The sequence below is a fragment of the Pelodiscus sinensis genome, chromosome 5 (genome assembly GCF_049634645.1).
Source record: "Pelodiscus sinensis isolate JC-2024 chromosome 5, ASM4963464v1, whole genome shotgun sequence".
In the NCBI taxonomy this organism is placed as follows: Eukaryota; Metazoa; Chordata; order Testudines; family Trionychidae; genus Pelodiscus; species Pelodiscus sinensis.
Window position 1 is genome coordinate 127,846,256 of NC_134715.1, and position 18,438 is coordinate 127,864,693.

The window sequence follows — 18,438 nt, forward strand, 5'->3', positions numbered from 1 at the left end:
AACATGTTCACTTCTAACACAGTGTGATGACACTGAGTTTGGTGCAGCCATTTTCTTTCCTTACCAGTGCAATCTCTAGGTTTCTGGAGGGGCTAAGACCCTATCCACGCCCCCACTTGTCTACAGCCATGGGTTCTCAAAGGGTCTTTAAATACAAACATCAGAACATAAGAACAGCCATACTGGGTCAGACCAAAGGTCCATCTAGCCCAATGTCCTGTCTTCCAACAGCGGCCAAAGCCAGATGCCCCAGAGGGAGTGAATAGAACAGGGCATCATCACTTGGTCCTTCTGCTGTCATCCATTTCCAGCCCCTGACAAACAGATGGGGGTAAATCTCTTGACCATAAATTGGAAAAGGCTTTGGAATAGCCTCAGAGAGGGGAGGGGCATCTCTCTCAGGAAACTATGTCCGCATGCACGCCAGCGCGCAGGTATTACATGTGTAGCCATGTGGCTATGCCGTTGCAAAAGTTGGGCTGAGTCCACCCTGGTCACCAAGGTGTGTAGCTACACGCAGTAATGAAAGGCTCTGGCTGTGAGGTGCTGTCAGTGTCTTTCTCTGCTGCCAGTGCCTTCCCTCGCCACTGTTGGGTCATTTCACTGCCCGGACCCCTTCCTCCCCGCACCCGCCATCTCTGCTCCATCAATGCCGGACTCTCTTCCGACACCGGAGAGGAGCCCCACAGCTGCCAGTGACCGTCCCTGGTCTGGCAAATTCCCTGGTTTGGGACCAGTCATCTCCTGAGGGTGCCAAACGGGGGAAGTTCAGCCTGTAGCTGAAGTAGGCTATGGGCTGAGAAGCATCACCGCTCTGTGGGCTTTGGTGAAAGCAAGCCAACAGTGTGTGATCTCTAGTCAATGAGTCCTTATGGGATACAGATCAATCAGTGCCCAGCCCGAGTCGGAGATGCTAATGAGTCCACCGATGGACCAAATTTGGTGATGAATCCTGGTCACCTGCCATGAGCCAGGTAGCACATGTGCTAAGAAGAAGAGGTCCTTTCTCAGACAACGCCTTTCCCAATAGCCATTGAGACAATTACGATGGTGCACAGACAATTCTACTGTATGGAATTACAAGGGAGAAACGAGGACAATAATATTATTACACCACAATTCCCCTCTCTGTAATCATACCCCCTGTGAATCTCTGAGTCAGTAATGAAGCATTTTAAAACAGAAACAGGATGTAGTGGCCGCACGCTAATTAGATCAGGTTAAACTTTTAACAGAAGAGAGGTAATCACAGACAAACACACCTCGCAACTATTCTTAGACTCTTATTGTTACAAGGTGAATGAGTTGGGGATTACTAGCCTAATTAACATGTCTGATACTCCTACACAAAATGGATTGTTTTGATTACAATTGCAATGCCTCTGGTTCGGTTGTTATGGGTCATTTGCAGGTTGACTGGTCTGCCAGTATCAAAGAAGGGAACAAATATTTGATAACAGGCACTTCCATCTAGCTGAGAAAAGCTGAGTCGGTGGATGGAAATGGAAGCTAAGCAAATTCAGACTGGAAATCAGGTGTTAGTTTTTAACAGGGAGGGAAATGGTAACCCATTGCCATGTACAGTGGGTAGCAACACGGGTCAAGTTCAGTATCTTTAGGCTTAACAGTACAAAGCAGAACTGGCTCACATTTCCACCCAGTAAACTAGCGACATTAGATACAATCCCAGGACACCTTTAAGAGGCAATACTTCCTCTCTCCCGAGCAGTGAGGCTATGTCTACACTGGGGAGGTTTGGCAACAAAAGTGCTGTCGACATGCAAACGCTGGCAAAAGTGAAAATCGTTTTTCTGCTTCCCAATGGCCACGTTTCATGGCCACGTTGCTAGCTCCGCTGTTGAGAGACAGAGCAAAGCACTGTGGGTAAGCATCCCACAGTGCAGTGCTGTGGGAAGGCAGAACTGCTCCCTGCACTTCTTGGGATTCCCTCTAAGTTCTCCCACAGCACTCTCAGCTGCTGGGAGCAGCACCCGGAGTAGCTCTGTGAGTTCTGCATGCTGAGGAATCTCAAAGCAGCACAGCTGTCTCTCCAGCCTTCCCCCTGCAGTAGCAGTCAGCCTGACGCTGTGTTCCTAGCAGGGCAGAATGGGTCTTTTCATTCCTCAAACGGAGCATCTCACTCAGCTGTCAGATACTTCCCAGACCTTTGGAAGGGGAGGGGTGCATGTTTGCAGGGCAGCAGAGCTCGCAAAACACTGAGAACAGCCATGAGGACAGGCATTGTGGGATACGGGTAGAATCCAGTTCTCTGGATAAAACAAACAGCAGAGTCCACACTGGCTCTTTGTCAGAAATAACAGGAGGGGAAATGACAAAATCTCTCACAGGGCTGGAATTTTTTTGTGCCAAAACTGGGTATTTTTCCCAACAAAAGTCACACTGTAGTATAAATACTCTCACTGTTTTGTTGCCAAAAGATGTTTTTTGTCGACAAAATCTGCCAGTGTAGACAAGGCATTTGTGTGTGTCCATGTGGCGGGGTCCTCCCCGCCCCGTTCCCTTCTCCCCGAGATTAAAGCAGTAGCAACAGGCCCGGAGGCCTAGTCTAGTAGCCGCAATGGGCCCTGAGGCCTAGTCCAGCAATCGCAGCAGGCCCTGAGGCCTAGACAAGCCTCCGCAACAGGCCCAGAGGCCTAGTCCACAGTCACAGCAGGCCCTGAGGCCTAGTCCACGCCCTGAGGGGTTGGGGTAGGGGGGTCTGGGCCCTCCCTCTCCACCGGACCCCAACCCAGGGCCCTAATGGTGGTGGGTGGTTCCCACCACTGGCTCAGCGGGGGGGTCCTCCCCGAAATGCGCTGAGCCCACTGGGGGCGTTTCCCTGCCCCTTGCCCTAGGTTGCTTCCTACCCCAGCCTTGTGGCTGACGGAGGTCCCACCTGGCGATGCTGGGCTGGCGGCGGTGGCAACGTCAGCTGGCCCCGTCTCTGGGGGTGTCCCCTACAGCGGGGCGGGCGGCCCCTCAGAGTCGGCATTGGGGGCATGCTCGCCCCGGGGCTGGTAGCAGCAACAGCGGCGTTCCCTCCAGCTCTGAATCTGACGGCCGGTCCAGCGGTGGGCCTGCAGCTTGGGCCAGAGCTCCTTCCTCCCCGGTGGTCTGCCTCAACTGAGCAGCCCGGCAGCCTTTTATAGTCAGGCTGCACTTCGAGCATGCCCAGTAGGGCTGTGGGGGAGGAGCGTGTTCTACCCAATAAACGGGCTCCTCTCCCTCCTGCTCAGTGCGGGGCAGGTTAGCCCCGTCACAGTCCAACAAAGAAAACGTTTAATAAAAAGTGCAAAGAAAAGCCGTATTAATTTAGGAAAACACCACAACCATAACTCAAAAGCAGATGACCATGAGTAAAACACCCACCCCGGACTACAATGAGCAGAGCCCTTTCCCTCCGTTTCTCACCTTGCAGTGTGAAAGTCTGACCATCAAATGTCCCTTTAACGTGACAACCTCCCTCACTCACAGGTGCTGTCCTTGACCTGTGAAGACTCAGCGTGCAGTGCACCAATACATTCATGTGAGTTCACCGCCTACCCTAGTGGCTGGGGGTGTGGCCAAAAGTGTCAATCATTGCCTCAGTTGCTGTGGCCGCTGCTGCAATTGGCTCACAGTTGCTGCCATTCACTCTGCCGTCGCTGCTGATGGCCACCGTTCCGCTAGCTACTGCCCTCTGCTGCCCCCTTGCTGCAACATCACGTGCTGCGGTTCCACGACTCACGGCTAGTATGAGCTGTGCTGTCTCTTTCACTCCCACACTGTCCCACGGCAGGTATAAGGCTCAGCACCAAATGAGTGGACTCCGCTCTACTTCTAAACAACGAGGAGGGTAGGGTCACATGACAGCTAGGGATTCTACGACAGAGGCTGCACCACCATGCAGGAACACCATGGAGGAATACTCTAGGAGAGGCATAAGGAGCTTACGCAAAAAGGGGGCTTTGCACAAAACCGATACGTCCACACGGCACGTTTTTGCGCAAAAACCTCTTGTGCAAAAATGGATCAGAATAGATTATGCAAATGAAACATGAGAAAATGCTAAGCAATGCTTCATTTGCATTGCCTCTTTCGACAAAACATGTAGGCTATGTCTACACTCGCGGCTTCTTGCATCCACACTGCACGCTCATTCTTGCACAAGGAAATTTACAGTAAGGCATGGTAAGAGAGGGCTTCTTGCGCAAGAGCGACACTCTTTTTTTTAACAGGTGTAAGCTCTCTTGCACAGGAGATGTTCTTGCGCAAGAAGCTGCCAGTGTAGATATAGCCCTCATGTAGACGTAGCCTAATTCTGCACTCAAAGGCTATGTCTAGACTGCAGGCTTCTTTCGAAATAGGCTTTTTCGAAAGCATCTTTCGAAAGAGCCTCTTTCAAAAGATCGCGTCTAGACTGCAGGCGGATCTTTCGAAAGAGAAATCCGCTTTTTCGAAAGAGAGCACCCAGTGAGTCTGGATGCTCTCTTTCGAAGACGGCCTCTTTACATTGAAGAACGCCTTCTTTCGAAAGAGGAACTTTCGAAAGAAGACGTTCTTCCTCGTGAAACGAGGTTTACCGCCATCAAAAGAAAAGCCGCGTTCTTTCGAAATAATTTCGAAAGAACGCGGCTTGAGTCTGGACGCAGGGGAAGTTTTTTCGGGAAAAGGCTACTTTTCCCGAAAAAAACCCTGAGTCTGGACACGGCCAAAGGGTGCATCTAGATTGGCATGATTTTGCACAAAAGCGACTGCCTGTCTACACTGGTCACGAGTATTTGCACAAGAACACTGACTTTGTAATGTACAAAATCAGTGGTTCTTGTGCAAATACTCCAATACTCCCGCTCAGGGGATAAGCCAAGTTGTGCAAGAGGACCAGTGTAGACAGCCACGTTAATTTCTTGCACAAGAAAGCCCGATGGCTAAAATGGCCATCAGAGCTTTCTTGCACAAGAGAGCGTCTACACTGGCACGGATGCTTTTGTGCAAAAGCATATCTTTTGCGCAAAGGCACATGCCAGTCTAGATGCTCTCTTGCGCAAATACTTTTAACGGAAAAACTTTTCCGTTAAAAGTATTTGCACAAAATCATGCCAGTCTAGACTCAGCCAAAGGGTTTTGTAACCCAGCACCAGCCAAACTTCATTCCCTTGGCAGAGCAATTCCATCATGCAGTGCGCCCTGTTGGTGGATTTACGCAAACATAGTGTCTTCCTGAAATCTTCTCCCTCCCCCTCCACTGCCCGCAGCACACTGCTAGATGCCAGGGGGGAGCTCACTCAGATGCTGTGTACAGGACAATTCACCAGCTGGGCTACATCCACACTGGCATGATTTTCCGGAAATGATTTTAACGGAAAAGTTTTCTGTTGAAAGCATTTTCGGAAAAGCACGTCTAGATTGGCAGGACGCTTTTCCGCAAAAGCACTTTTTGCAGAAAAGCATCCGTGGCCAATCTAGACTCGCTTTTCCTCAAAAAAGCCTCAATCGCCATTTTCGCGATTGGGGCTTTTTTGTGGAAAACAAATCTCAGCTGTCTACACTGGCCCTTTTGCGCAAAAGTTTTTTGGAAAAAGACTTTTGCCCGAATGGGAGCAGCATAGTATTTCCGCAAAAGCACTGACAATCTTACATGAGATCGTCAGTGCTTTTGCGGAAATTCAAGCGGCCAGTGTAGACAGCTGGCAAGTTTTTCCAGAAAAGCGCCTGCTTTTCCGGAAAAAGTGGCCAGTCTAGACACAGCCCTAGGGTTGTGGGGAATTCTCTGTCACGGGTGATTTTTTAAATGAGGTGAGGATGTTTTTCTCTAAAGGCCCTGCTCTTGGGATCCTCTTGGAGAAACTCTTCTGGCCTGTGTTATTCAGGAGGTCAGACTACATCGTCACAATAGTCCCTCCGGCCTTGGAATCTGTGAATCTCTAGCACAGGCTACTAGAGTAATTACCTGTGTAACTTCAGTAGCGTTACTCCAGGGATATCTGGCCAGGTATGTCTATATATGGCTCGAGTCTTCTTTTTATAACTTGGCTTTTTCACACTTTTTCTTTTCTTGACTTTTGAAAAGTGATCAGAATTAATTAACCTGCCATCACCGTACAGGGCAAAAGCTAATAGACATTTTAGTGGAAACAGCAGGACCAGTGTTGGGAGACATATGTGCTAACTAACATCAGCTACTGGACACATCTCGCTGTGACTTGGCATTAACAACAGGGAGAACTGACAGGTTGAATTAAGCCATCAGAGGATTCCCAGAGAGGAAAATAGCAACATAGTGTCTATTTATAAGGGAGAAAAGGCTTCTGTGGTACCTAAGCAGTGAATGAGGAGATTTGAGTACAATTCTCAGTTTCACTAGACATCATCTGTAGCCTTAGTATCACTGTTCAGTGCCTCAGTTTCCCTTTCAGCAATAATGGATAATAGATACTGCTCCTACAACACACCTGTGAGGAAGATTTTTCATTAATATTTGAAAAACAGATTGAGAGTTTGAAACAGAAGGCCTGATGTCCCCATTCCATTGACTTCAATAGGGAAAAATCCACAGAAATGCAAAATATTGCCATTGTACCGAAATATCCACAGCTTGGATTAAAAGCAGCTAGGTGAACGAGGAACACAGACCGAGCTGTGTTTATGGGGCATCACTAGTGGTAAGAATGCCTTATAAATGTGCAGCTCTTTTCAATTTGTAAAAAACAAAGCCACCTGCATGGAACTGTGAGGGAGAGGCCCAGGTTGCAGGAGGGAAGAATTTGGAGGAGGCACTGGGAAGGTAGTCTGTGCACACATAGCTAGAATGCTAGTTACCGTTGCAGCATCTCTGTAAATAGTTCTCTTAATAAAGAGCCCGTTTATTTTTTACCTGCTCAGAATCCTTTACAACACTGCACAGCATGTAATACAAGGAACAGACTGTATTTTGCTCCAGGTGAAATCTTAGAGCTGGTCTAAATCAATACAGCTCCATTCATCTCAACAGGAGGAAGGGTAGCAAAATCTGGTCCCAAGAGAGGCCAGTAGTGACTGTCGAAGGATTCTAGTGAATTCTACTGGGGTTTCCATTAAGGACAGCCCCTTGCTGTTGGTAAAGCAGCAAGCGAAATATATGATGTTTTATCATGATGCTGCTTTTCAGACACCACTAGAGATCCAGGTCACGCAAGTGTAACTTGCACCCGGGAAATGTTTGGAAATGTTTAATGGGTATGACATTAAATGGAAAAGTCAGAGATGAATCATAGAATCCTATAACTGAAAGGGTATGTCTACACTACCCCCCTAGTTCGAACTAGGGGGGGTAATGTAGTCATACGGAGTTGCAAATGAAGCCCAGGATTTGAATTTCCCGGGCTTCATTTGCATAAAGCCGGCCAGCGACATTTTTAAATGCCGGCTAGTCCGTGCCGCATGTAGCCGCGCGGCTACACGCGGCATGGACTAGCTAGTTCGGATTAGGAAGCCTAATCCGAACTAGCTAGTCCGTGCCGCATGTAGCCGTGCGGCACGGGGTCCGAACTAGCCGGCATTTAAAAATGGCGCCGGCCGGCTTTATGCAAATGAAGCCCGGGAAATTCAAATCCCGGGCTTCATCTGCAACTCCGTATGACTACATTACCCCCCCTAGTTCGAACTAGGGGGGTAGTGTAGACATACCCAAAGAGACCTCAAGAGGTTATCACGTCCAATCCCCTGACTTCACGGCAGGACCAAGCACTGTTTAGATCAGGAGTGGGGAATCTTTTTTGGGTCGGGGCTGCTAACCCACAGAGAGGGGGAAGATAGTAACAAAAGTGGTAAATAGTGCTATTAATGCAGGATAATTTTCACTGTGGGTCAGATCCCTACTCACAGGGAGCGCTGCCTTATCCATGCGTGTCCCACTGAAATCAGCATAGCCACTTGCCAAGGAGGTGAAAGAGAGGAACAGAATCTGGTTCTTTGTGACCAAAGACCTTTGCCACTCGTTAGCATGGCTGTGACCGATGCAATCCGTTAAGTTCAGGCAGGGACGTTAATGCTGCTGGGGGTTGCAGTGGGGAGGAGTTACAGGCTGCAATTGTGGTGGATAGCACCATAGGTGCTGTGTTTTCTGATTACATTGAAAGTTGCCTTCAAAGAGCTTCACTCCGTTATTTTCTATTGGTTGCTAATTCATTTGATCAACAGCTAGAATTTCACTCCTGCTCTGCGTTAGTACTGCTGTGGTGGAAGGTCTAGGAATTTCTTGAATACTTTCTTTTCCTTGGCCTTGTGTACATTTGCCATCATCCAGATTATCAGACCTGGGGATGAAGTCTCATCCATACGCAGGGCAGGACCTCTGAAATGATATCTTCATCAGCATATTAGGGCCTATGCTGACCTTCACCTCTCTGGCTGCATTTAGCTTCAGTGGACTTCCATCAATTACAAATCAGCCCAGAATTTGGCCCTAATTTGCTAATATTTTAGCCACGGTCTACTGAATATCTGCTTGTTTATTTTGCAATGGAGGAAGGAAGGAAGGAAGGAAGGAAGGAAGGAAGGAAGGAAGGAACGAACGAACGAACGAACGAACGAACCAGACATCTCTTTTCCTGGGGGTGAGGGGGAGCTGATCAGAGTTTTGACCCATAGTAAGATAAATGTAGCAGTCAAAAGGACAGCAAATGTACAGAATCCAAATTCACTTTTAGCTTAGGTCTGTGCCACTTCTTTTTGTGCTATTTGTTTATGTGTGTTAGCATCTAATGTGTGTTATGTTAAGTATTTGCCATCTGAAATATCCTTATGTCATCGTGAGGAAGTGAACATAAGTTAAGGGAGCATGTAAAATATATACAAGACAGGTTTATATTTGGAAGCCCCGGGGGCCACAATGATATACACAGCACATGCCAAGGGCCGCAGCTTAAGTGTGGTTGTATATACATGCAAACATATATGCAAATAGATGCAAATTGCTTCTTTCACACTGACAGGCGTGAATACAAAGCACTTCCCAAAATGCCCCGGCACTTCCGGCACCTCCTCCCTGGAGGCTAGAAACGCCGATACACTGTACCCGTCTGTTTCAGCCAGCCTGTCCACTTGCATTTTTCAATGCTCACCCTGCCTGGGAGACACCTCACCGTTGTGGAGCATGTTCCTGGTGGAGGCCATGGTCAAAAGATCCCACCCAAGAGCCACATGTTGAGCCCCGCATAACCCCAAACAGTACCACAGGCCACAAACAAACATAGATAGTGTCTATGATGCAAACTGTATCTCCAAATGTTTTAGGGCCCAACTGAAAACCTATTAAAGTCCATGAAAGGACTCCAGTTGACTGCATGGGGCTTTGGAAAAGGAAAGGGAACCCAACAAAGAAAGAGAAAAAGCCACGGTAGTTTTGTCCATGACTTTATTAGAATTAGGATCATCATCCCTTTAAATAACAGCATGGAGGGGGAAAAAAATAAGAGTTGGAAGCCAAGGAAATAAATCAGGTGCTTCAGACTTGAAATGAGTGGCACAAGCAGAAGCAAACTGGAAGGCAATACCTGGCACCAAGAGCTGTCTAGAAAGAGGCAGTTCCACTCACAGAATGTCCAAAGGGGCAAAGAGGAAGCTGAGTATTAGAAGAGTAGAGGGGACGGTGAAGGAGTAGGGGCTGGTAACAGAAACTGGAGAAAGGTCAAGGACAATTTTGAACTAGATCCCAAAATAAGAGAATCATGGGAGGTGTCAGAGGCTGGAAGCAGCCCTTCCATGCCTGGCTAATAGCAATTTTCCTCCACCGCTATTGGTTGTTGTTGGTCCACTTTTGTAAAAAACAAAACGAAACCCTATCTACAGCCCGCACCTCCCTTCCCACTTTCCGCTTGTCTAATTCCCTCCCTTCCCTTTGCTTCAGTGCATAACCCTCCTCACTCACCCCTGCAAACTAAACATACAATTGGTTATAGTGTATGTATCACATTGGTTCTTAAGTGGAACACAGACATCTGCATGGGCATTGGAGTCCATGGGTCTTAGCTACACTGATAACCATTGTCCTTCTTTCATCCTCCCAACCCTCTTTCTATTGGTTTATATCCATTTGCTGTCTCATGTCTTTATTTAGATGGTAATTTTCAGGGACTTTGATCTGGAACAGAAATGGTATCACTGCTTAGCAGCATTCAATCATATAAATTCGATCTCTGGGCCACATTCTGATTCAGCGTCCTTTCCCAAAGCCTGAGACTATATCGATGGGTTTGGTGCCAACCATTAAAGGCAGATGGGCCCACCATGAAGTTCCCAAAATCCAAGAGTGTTCACATTCAGCCTTCTACAGTAACTATCCATTAGAGCTCCAAACTTCCCAAGAAATAGTCATTTTGACATTTTGAAAAACAAAACAGAACTCATTCTGAATTGGAACAGAAGGTCGACCCTTTGAAATATCCTGTGAAACGAAATGTCTGAAAAAATTGTTTCGGGTCAATCATTTCTAATTTGATGTTTTCATACATCTATATCTATATCCATTTGCTGTCTCATGTCTTCATTTAGATGGTAACTTTCGGGGACTTCAAATTCTGCTAAGTAATGATACCATTTCTATTCCAGATTCATAAATGTAAATGCTATGTCTGGGCCACATTCTGATTCAGCAGCCTGATAATATATTCTATTGTTTCTCTTTCTCTCTAAATACATACACACACACTACACACACACACACAATAAGTGAATCCTAACTGGTAAATGATTTGCTCAACTGGTATTCTACTTGGCAATTAGTAACTGGGATTGTAAATTATGTATGATTTTTGAAACAAGGCATATCAAGATTAAAAAACGAAGTGCTCCATTCCAATAAAATAAAAATATTTCATTTTGACCTTATTACTTCATTTCTATTATTTCCTATGCAATATTTTGTGACAATCAACATGTTCCTAGGAAACATTTCCATTTCAACAACTCGTTATTTTAAAGTAGAACAGTTTTCTGCTGGAAAATGTTCAGCCAGTTCTACCATTCATTTTTATCTATCTAATCTATCACAGCAATGATACTACATATCCCTACATAGAATCATAGGACTGGAAGCATTGTGTGAGTTTCTTACAGAAACCCTACAAATACAACACTAAATCCTGATTTTGGTGATTCTCTTCCATTCAAAACCACATTTAAGGTTTTAGATTTGTTGCTTGTTCCTTGTTTTCCTTTCACTAGACTCTGTCCCCATCTGATGACTTCCAACACAGCCACATTTTAATTTGGTTTATGTTACTTCTTGGACAAGCTTAAGTTCAGAAGTCTCTTTGCAGACTGTAATCCCATGTTGAGACACCACTAACTTTAGCATTGTGACTTTTGGAAATATCTAATGCATAAAACATGTTCAGCCTTGGTGCTGGACCTAGAAAAACCTGCATTCCCTTTTTAAAATATTTATCTGCTTTGTTGCCTCCTGTGGCGTAAACTACAATATTAATGTATTGTAAATAATACCAAATCACTTGGTGTTTTAAATATTTTATTTTAATTTTAAAAGTTACCTTGTGCTCAAGAATGCATTTCGCACCACGGCTGCCTAAAATTCCAAATGTCAGCAAAGTCATTAGAAAGCTAGAGGTGGCCGAGGAAATGTAAGATGATAGCAGATGCTTCCCCCTTTGACATTTAAGGCTATTAGAAGTGGTCAAAACTGAGGATCTCTGGAATGAATGAAAACAAATTCTGAAATGTCAAAATATTCCATGAAACATTCATTCGAAATAAAAAAGAACCCCACTTTTTTTCAAAATATCCTGCAAATTAGAAATCCAAAAAAAGTTTGCTAAAAAAATTTTGGTTTGTAAAAAGTTCAAAAATGTTTCCAAGTGAAAATTTTGTTTCAATGTTTTATTTTTTATTTTTCCATTATTTTATGCCATGCCAGTAATAGTAGTGACTATGATGTGTCATATAATAATAAGGCATAACACAGTTGCTGAAATATTGTATTTTTATTTTACTTTTCTGTAATTTCATTTACTATAAGTATTAAGGGCAACAGCTATTTAGTACAGACTGAAATCTCATTTTCTAGAGATTACAGTATCTTCTATTTTTATTATAGTGAAACAATTTGACAGTTTCAACAAGAAAATAAGATAAGCACTTAATATGTTAATTAGCTGAACTCCTGTTTTCAAGGTTCTTGTGATAGCCTGAAATCAATTTTTCCTTATGCTAATGAAAACAGCTGCTCCTCAAAAATGTAACACATATATATTACACAAATTTCAAAATATTTCAGTGCAGGATATTTTATCATATCTTTACGATCTTGCAGAAAAAAAAATCTGTTTCACTGATATGGCATTTTCTGATAGAAAACTGTTTTAACAAAAAAAAATCCAACCAGCTGTAGTGACCCCTTTGAATTCTTAAAATGAACAGATTTAGTTGAGCGGTCTTGTCTATGTACAAAGTGGAACTGGTTTAGTTAAACCACTTTAGTTTAATCAGTGCAAAACCCAGTGTGGACACCCATTTTCTCTTTTAAAGAGTAGCTTATTTTATTTTAGCTCAAACCTATTGCTAATCATTTCAACTGAAACCAGGATTATTTGATTTAATTTGAATTAAGTGGCCAAACAACCAATTTAAGTTAGTTTTAAATCAAAATTTAACCACTACAATTCTGTATGTAAAGCACCAAGGCCCAGATCCAGAAAGGTATTTAGGCTCCTTACTTCCATACTTTTGCAGACCTGGGCCCAAACATACAGAAAACTAAATACTTTTAGGGTAAAGATTTAGTGTAATTCATGTAATTTTGATTGGTGGAGGATGTGGTCTAAAAACCTACATAGAACTCATAAAGTATCATAGTGTAACCCACACATTTGGGTGAGGTGTACTGTGGCACCTAGTGGCAATTAGACCTCTTAGCCCTGGTCTACACTAGAGAGTTATTTTGAAATAACCCCCTTACATTGAATTTATAAGCGAAGCGTCCATACTATCAAGCCCATTATTTTGAAATAACAAGCTGGTTATTACAGAATCTGTACTTTTGCTTTCCTTGGGGAATAACAGTTACTGCGAAATAGCAGTAATGTGGATGCTCCAGTCCCGCTATTTCAAAATAATTACTCCCCAGAGTGATTTGAACTAATTACTCCCCAGTGCTTCCTGGGGCTCTAAGTTGAGGTAGCGTGTCCGCATTAACAGAGCTGCCTCAGACTGATTTCGAGGCTTCCGTGTAGTTGTGGACACACTATTTTGATTTTGTTATTTCGGGAGTTATTAAATCAATTTTAGTTAGTTCAAAATAGTTTCTTAGTGTAGACATGCTCTTACGGAGAGAAAGAATAAGTCTGTTCTACAGCCTTTGCCTAGAGCCAGCTGGCTTTTAGCTAACGCGACAAAGAAGTCCCAAGTTCGATTCCCGGGTTGAATTCTGCCTGTCAGCGCCACAAAAGCACTATTCAGTATTGCAGTAAGCAATCTGTCTACACTTGTAAAAGAGAATTTAAATACTATTTTACATGAAAAAGGCTACTCATTCTTAACTATGGAGAAGAACTTAAAAGATAACGAATAATCTAGTAGCACCTTAAAGACTAACAAAACATGTAGATGGTATCATGAGTTTTCGTGGGGATAACCCACTTCTTCAGATGACTGGAGTATTAAAAGTCCAGATCCAAGAATAAATAAGGGAAGGGGGGGGGGGGAGGAGGAAAAAAAAGGAGAAAAAAGATAGTGAATAGATTGTTCAAGTAATTACAAGAGGCTGATATAAACACTTAGCACCTCCATCGTTTGGTTGGTTGGTTAAGTCATTAGGACAGTGGTCCCCAACGCGGTGCCCGCAGACGTCATGGCGCCCACCGGGGCATTTATGTGCACCTGCCGAAACATCTGGGCCGGCCCCGCCCCAGCGGGCAGCACATGCATGATGCCAGCCCCGGGCACAGGGCGTGTGGGCGGCCCCTACTCCCGGCGCATGGCACATGCACAGTACCGGCCCTGGGCACGTGGGGCAGCCCCGACCCCAGGCACGCAGCACATGCATGACCCTACCCCCGGAAGTGCGGTGCGTGAGCAGCCCCACCCCCAGACGCCCGGCAGCCACGAAAGGTTGGGGACTACTGCATTAGGATGTGGAAGGTCGGTGTGCAAGCTAGCCAATATCTCTGTTCATTTACAAGTTTGATTCTTATCAGAATGGAATGAAGTTAAGTTCCAACCCTTCCCTTTGTATTTGGCTCATAGACTTGGCCTGAAACAACACGATGACTTGGAGATCCATTAATGAGTGCCTGGCCAGGTTAAAGTGTTCTCCAACAGGTTTCTGTGTTGCCTTTTCAGATGTCTGATTTGTGTCCGTTAATTCTTTCCTGTAGAGACTGTCCAGTTTGGCCAATATACATGGCAGTGGGGCATTGCTGGCATTTGATGGCATAGATCAGATTCATGGATGTGCAATTAAATGAGCCGCTGATGTAGTGGCTGAGTCCAGTGATGAAATCGCTTGTATAGATGGGTGGGCAGCGTTGGCACCAGGGCTGATGGCAGGGATGGGTTCCTGGGTGATTATGATGGAGGAGTGCTGCATGGTTACTGGAAAGAATTTGTTTGAGGTTAGGGTGTTGTCTGAGGGTGAGGATTGGCCTTTCCCCTAAAGCCTGTAAGAGTGAGGGGTCATTTTCCAGGATAAGTTGTAGATTGTCGATAAGGTGTTGAAGGGGTTTAAGTTGTGGGCTGTAGGTGATGACAAGTGGAATGAGAATGGAATGAACAGGGATATAGGCTGGCTACCTTCCACATCCTAATGACTTAACCAACCAACCAAACAATGGAGGTGCTAATTGTTCTTATCAGCCTCTTGTAACTACTTGAACAATCTATTCATTGTCTTTTTTTTCTCCTTTTTTTCCTCCTCCCCCCCCTCCCTTATTTATTGTTGGATCTGGACTTTTAATACTCCAGTCATCTGAAGAAGTGGGCTGTGCCCACGAAATCTTATGATACCATCTACATGTTTTGTTAGTCTTTAAGGTGCTACCAGACTATTCATTGTTTTTTAAGCTTTTCTAGTTACAGACTAACTCTGTTATCCCTCTGAAGATGGAGAAAAAGTAGGTTTTCAGTCTCTTTAGGTGTGTCTAGACTACAGGGTTTTTTTTTAAAAAAAACCTGTACCTGCGTCTAGACTACCGCCACGTTCTGTCGACAGTAAATTGAAAGAACGTGGCAGTTTTGTTGACGATGGTAAACCTCATTCTACAAGGAATAACGCCTTTTTTTGAAAGTCACCTTTCGAAAAAAGGCGCTATTGCATGAAAACAGGGCTTTTTCGAAAGAAAGCATCTAGACTCTCTTTCGAAAAAGCGAGCCACTTTTTTGAAGAATCTTCTTGTCTAGACGCTCTCTTCCGAAAGAGGCTTTTTCGAAAGATACTTTTGAAAAAGCCTCTTTCAAAAGAGGTTTGCAGTCTAGACGTAGCCTCTGTGTGCACATAGATAGTTTAGATATATTTATCTAGAGTGATAGCCCCACAAATTGTATAGCTATATCTATACAGCTTTAGATAGATCTCCCTGAAGCTAAGATAATAGCAAAATGAACTTGGCTTCCCAGCTAAAAAACAACAATATATGGGGCAGTTTGAAATGTTGTCATCAAAACATTTTCTTTTAATGAAAATGCCTTTTTGGCAAGAGCAGAAAACTGTCATTTTGATTGAAATTATTTGTTCTTACCAAATACATAAATGAATTGCTAAATAAAAATCAGGTTGGGATTTTTTGATGGTTTTTCACTGTGTGTGTGTTTACTCTTACCCCCTTCTTTTCGATTGTGGGGGGGGAGGGGAATCTGGAAACTAAAAGAAGGATGAAAATCACACACATATATGCAAAATTCAAATGGAAGAAATCCCCCCCCCCCCCATTTCCTTCAGAACATATGTCAAGGAAAATATGCCCCATTTGTGGCCAATTCTGCACATAACATGAATCAGCAGACTCTGCTAAGCCTGCAGTTAAATCACTTTGTTGCAAATGTTTGTTGCCACTGGACTGGGGGAGGGCGGGAAATATCTGTTAAAATGCAAGACAAACATTAAGTGAAAGAAGTATTTCCTGTGCACGGTAGGAACTAGCTTAGCCCATTCCAGCGCGGTACCCAAGTCACTGCCCTACGATCATGTGCGGAGGCAAGAAGGGGAAGCGCATGGGAAAGAAATGACTTGGAAACGGGACTCGGGTGGACCCGTGAGAAAAGTGGCGGGGTAAACACGCCACCGAGCCACGCCTGGGCATGGGAGTCACACGCGGTTCCTCTGGAGGCTTGCACGGAGCTGACAGCAGAGGGGGCGAGGGCTGGTCCCCCCACAGCCCTCCCCAGGTGCCTTCCTCCAGCCCGACACGTTGGGGGCTTGGATCTTTCCAGGCGCTCCGGGGAGCCCTGCTGCAGACATGGGCTTGCGCGCCAGGCCCGGCTAGAGCGAGGGTGCGCGCAAGGCGGGAGCGGTGCAAGCGGTGGTGGGGCTGGAGATGCCAGGGAGGGGAGGCTGCCTGGCTCATGGGCGGAGGGAGGGGGCTGCTGGCAGGGCCGGGGGTGCACCCTAGAGGGGCCGCTCTGCAGCGCGCCACGGGGAGGAGCGAGTCTGGGACTTTTAAACAACCCCCCAGGCGCGGGGCTCGATCCTGCGACTCTCTGCCTGGCGGGAGCGGATCCCGGCCATTTGCTGCCCCCTAGCGTGGGACACGGGGGCTCGGTGCGGCTGCCGCAGGGACCAGCGAGCGCGGTCTCTGGAGCAGCCTTTGCCTCTTGCTTTTCCCAAGCCGCCCCGGCGCGGCTCCTTCTCCCCACGCCTGCCCCGCCGAGAAGGAGCCGCCTGCAGCCTCCCGGCCCGGAGCGGAAACGGCTCCTGGTTGATGCCCGGCTCCGGGATCCGGGTTTTTTCTTTCTTTCTTTCCAAAGTCAAAACTCCCTCCTCTCCCTCCCTCCGCCCCCCCTCGGCCAGGGAGCGCGGCAGAAGCTCTAGGAGGAGTTTGGAGAACTCAGTTGCTGCTGCGGCTGCGGCTGGTGCCACCGGGAAGCCAGGCAGAGATCTCGCTCGGGGCCAGCCGCGAATGCAAAGTTTGAGCATCCGAGGAGCTGGTGCAACCTCCCCCCCTTTAGCTCTGGATTTTCCGCTCGGCATCCTGGCCCGGCACGGGAGGGGAGGATGGGCGTGAAACTGACCAGCGGGCTCTGGTTGCCTCCTCCAGCCAAGCACTTCCTCGGATGAAGGCGAGCCGGGGGGGGTACCCCCGTGCGCTTGGGTTCTTTGCGCGCCTCCCGGTGGGGCGGGCTGGAAGGGGCTCGGAGCCGACCCCCTGGCTGGGACCAGGCAGCAACTCTTCCCAGGAGCCAGGGCGGAGGGGGAGCCTCCCTTTCCCAGCGGAGCCGCCCCTCCATGGAGCCCGGACCCTTCTAAAATGACTTTCCCTGCTCTGCCCAATGCCAGCGCGCACGGGAACCAGACGGGACAGGGCAGCGCCAACGGGTCGTGGCGGGCGTGGGGGCTGCCGTGGGAGGACGCGGAGCCCAATGGCACCTCCTTGCCGGCGGGCCTGGATGTGCAGGCGGTGGGCGTGGGGGTCTTCCTGGCCCTCTTCATCCTCTCGGCCATCGTGGGCAACATCCTGGTCATCCTCTCGGTGGCCTGCAACCGGCACCTGCAGACGGTCACCAACTACTTCATCGTCAACCTGGCCATCGCAGACCTGCTGCTGAGCACCACGGTGCTGCCCTTCTCGGCCACCCTGGAGGTGCTGGACTCCTGGGCTTTCGGGCGCGTCTTCTGCGACATCTGGGCGGCGGTGGACGTGCTGTGCTGCTCCGCCTCCATCATGAGCCTGTGCATCATCTCGGTGGACAGGTACATCGGGGTCAAGTACTCCCTCAAGTACCCCGCCATCATGACGGAGCGCAAGGCGGTGGTGATCCTGGGGGTGGTCTGGCTGGCCTCGGCGGTCATCTCCGTGGGGCCGCTGCTGGGCTGGAAGGAGGCCCCTCCGCCGGACGAGAGCATCTGCAGCATCACGGAGGAGCCGGGCTATGCCCTCTTCTCCTCCCTCTTCTCCTTCTACCTGCCCCTCACCGTCATCCTGGTGATGTACTTCAGGATCTACGTGGTGGCCCGGCGCACCACCCGCAGCCTGGAGGCCGGGGTCAAGAAGGAGCGCAGCAAGTCCATGGAAGTGGTGCTCCGCATTCACTGTCGCAGCGTCCTGGAGGACTCGCTCTCCGGCGCCCGCAGCAAAGGGCACAACCTGCGGAGCTCCCTCTCCGTGCGCCTCCTCAAGTTCTCCCGGGAGAAGAAAGCGGCCAAGACCCTGGCCATCGTGGTGGGGGTGTTCATCCTCTGCTGGTTCCCGTTCTTCTTCGTCCTGCCCTTCGGTGAGTCACCCCCCTCCCCCTTGGCCTTGGTGGGCTCCCCAG

The 18,438-nt window shown here is 47.3% G+C and overlaps 1 protein-coding gene across 1 annotated transcript in view; it reads left to right on the forward strand.

The window, feature by feature from the left end:
- Positions 1–16,183: 16,183 nt before the first annotated feature.
- Positions 16,184–18,438, forward strand: part of ADRA1D (adrenoceptor alpha 1D) — a 74,965-nt gene continuing 72,710 nt past the window's right edge. The window contains exon 1 of the mRNA XM_006139230.4: positions 16,184–18,396. Coding sequence (XP_006139292.2) covers positions 17,433–18,396 — 964 coding nt within the window. The 5' untranslated portion in view covers positions 16,184–17,432. The remainder of the gene's footprint in view (positions 18,397–18,438) is intronic.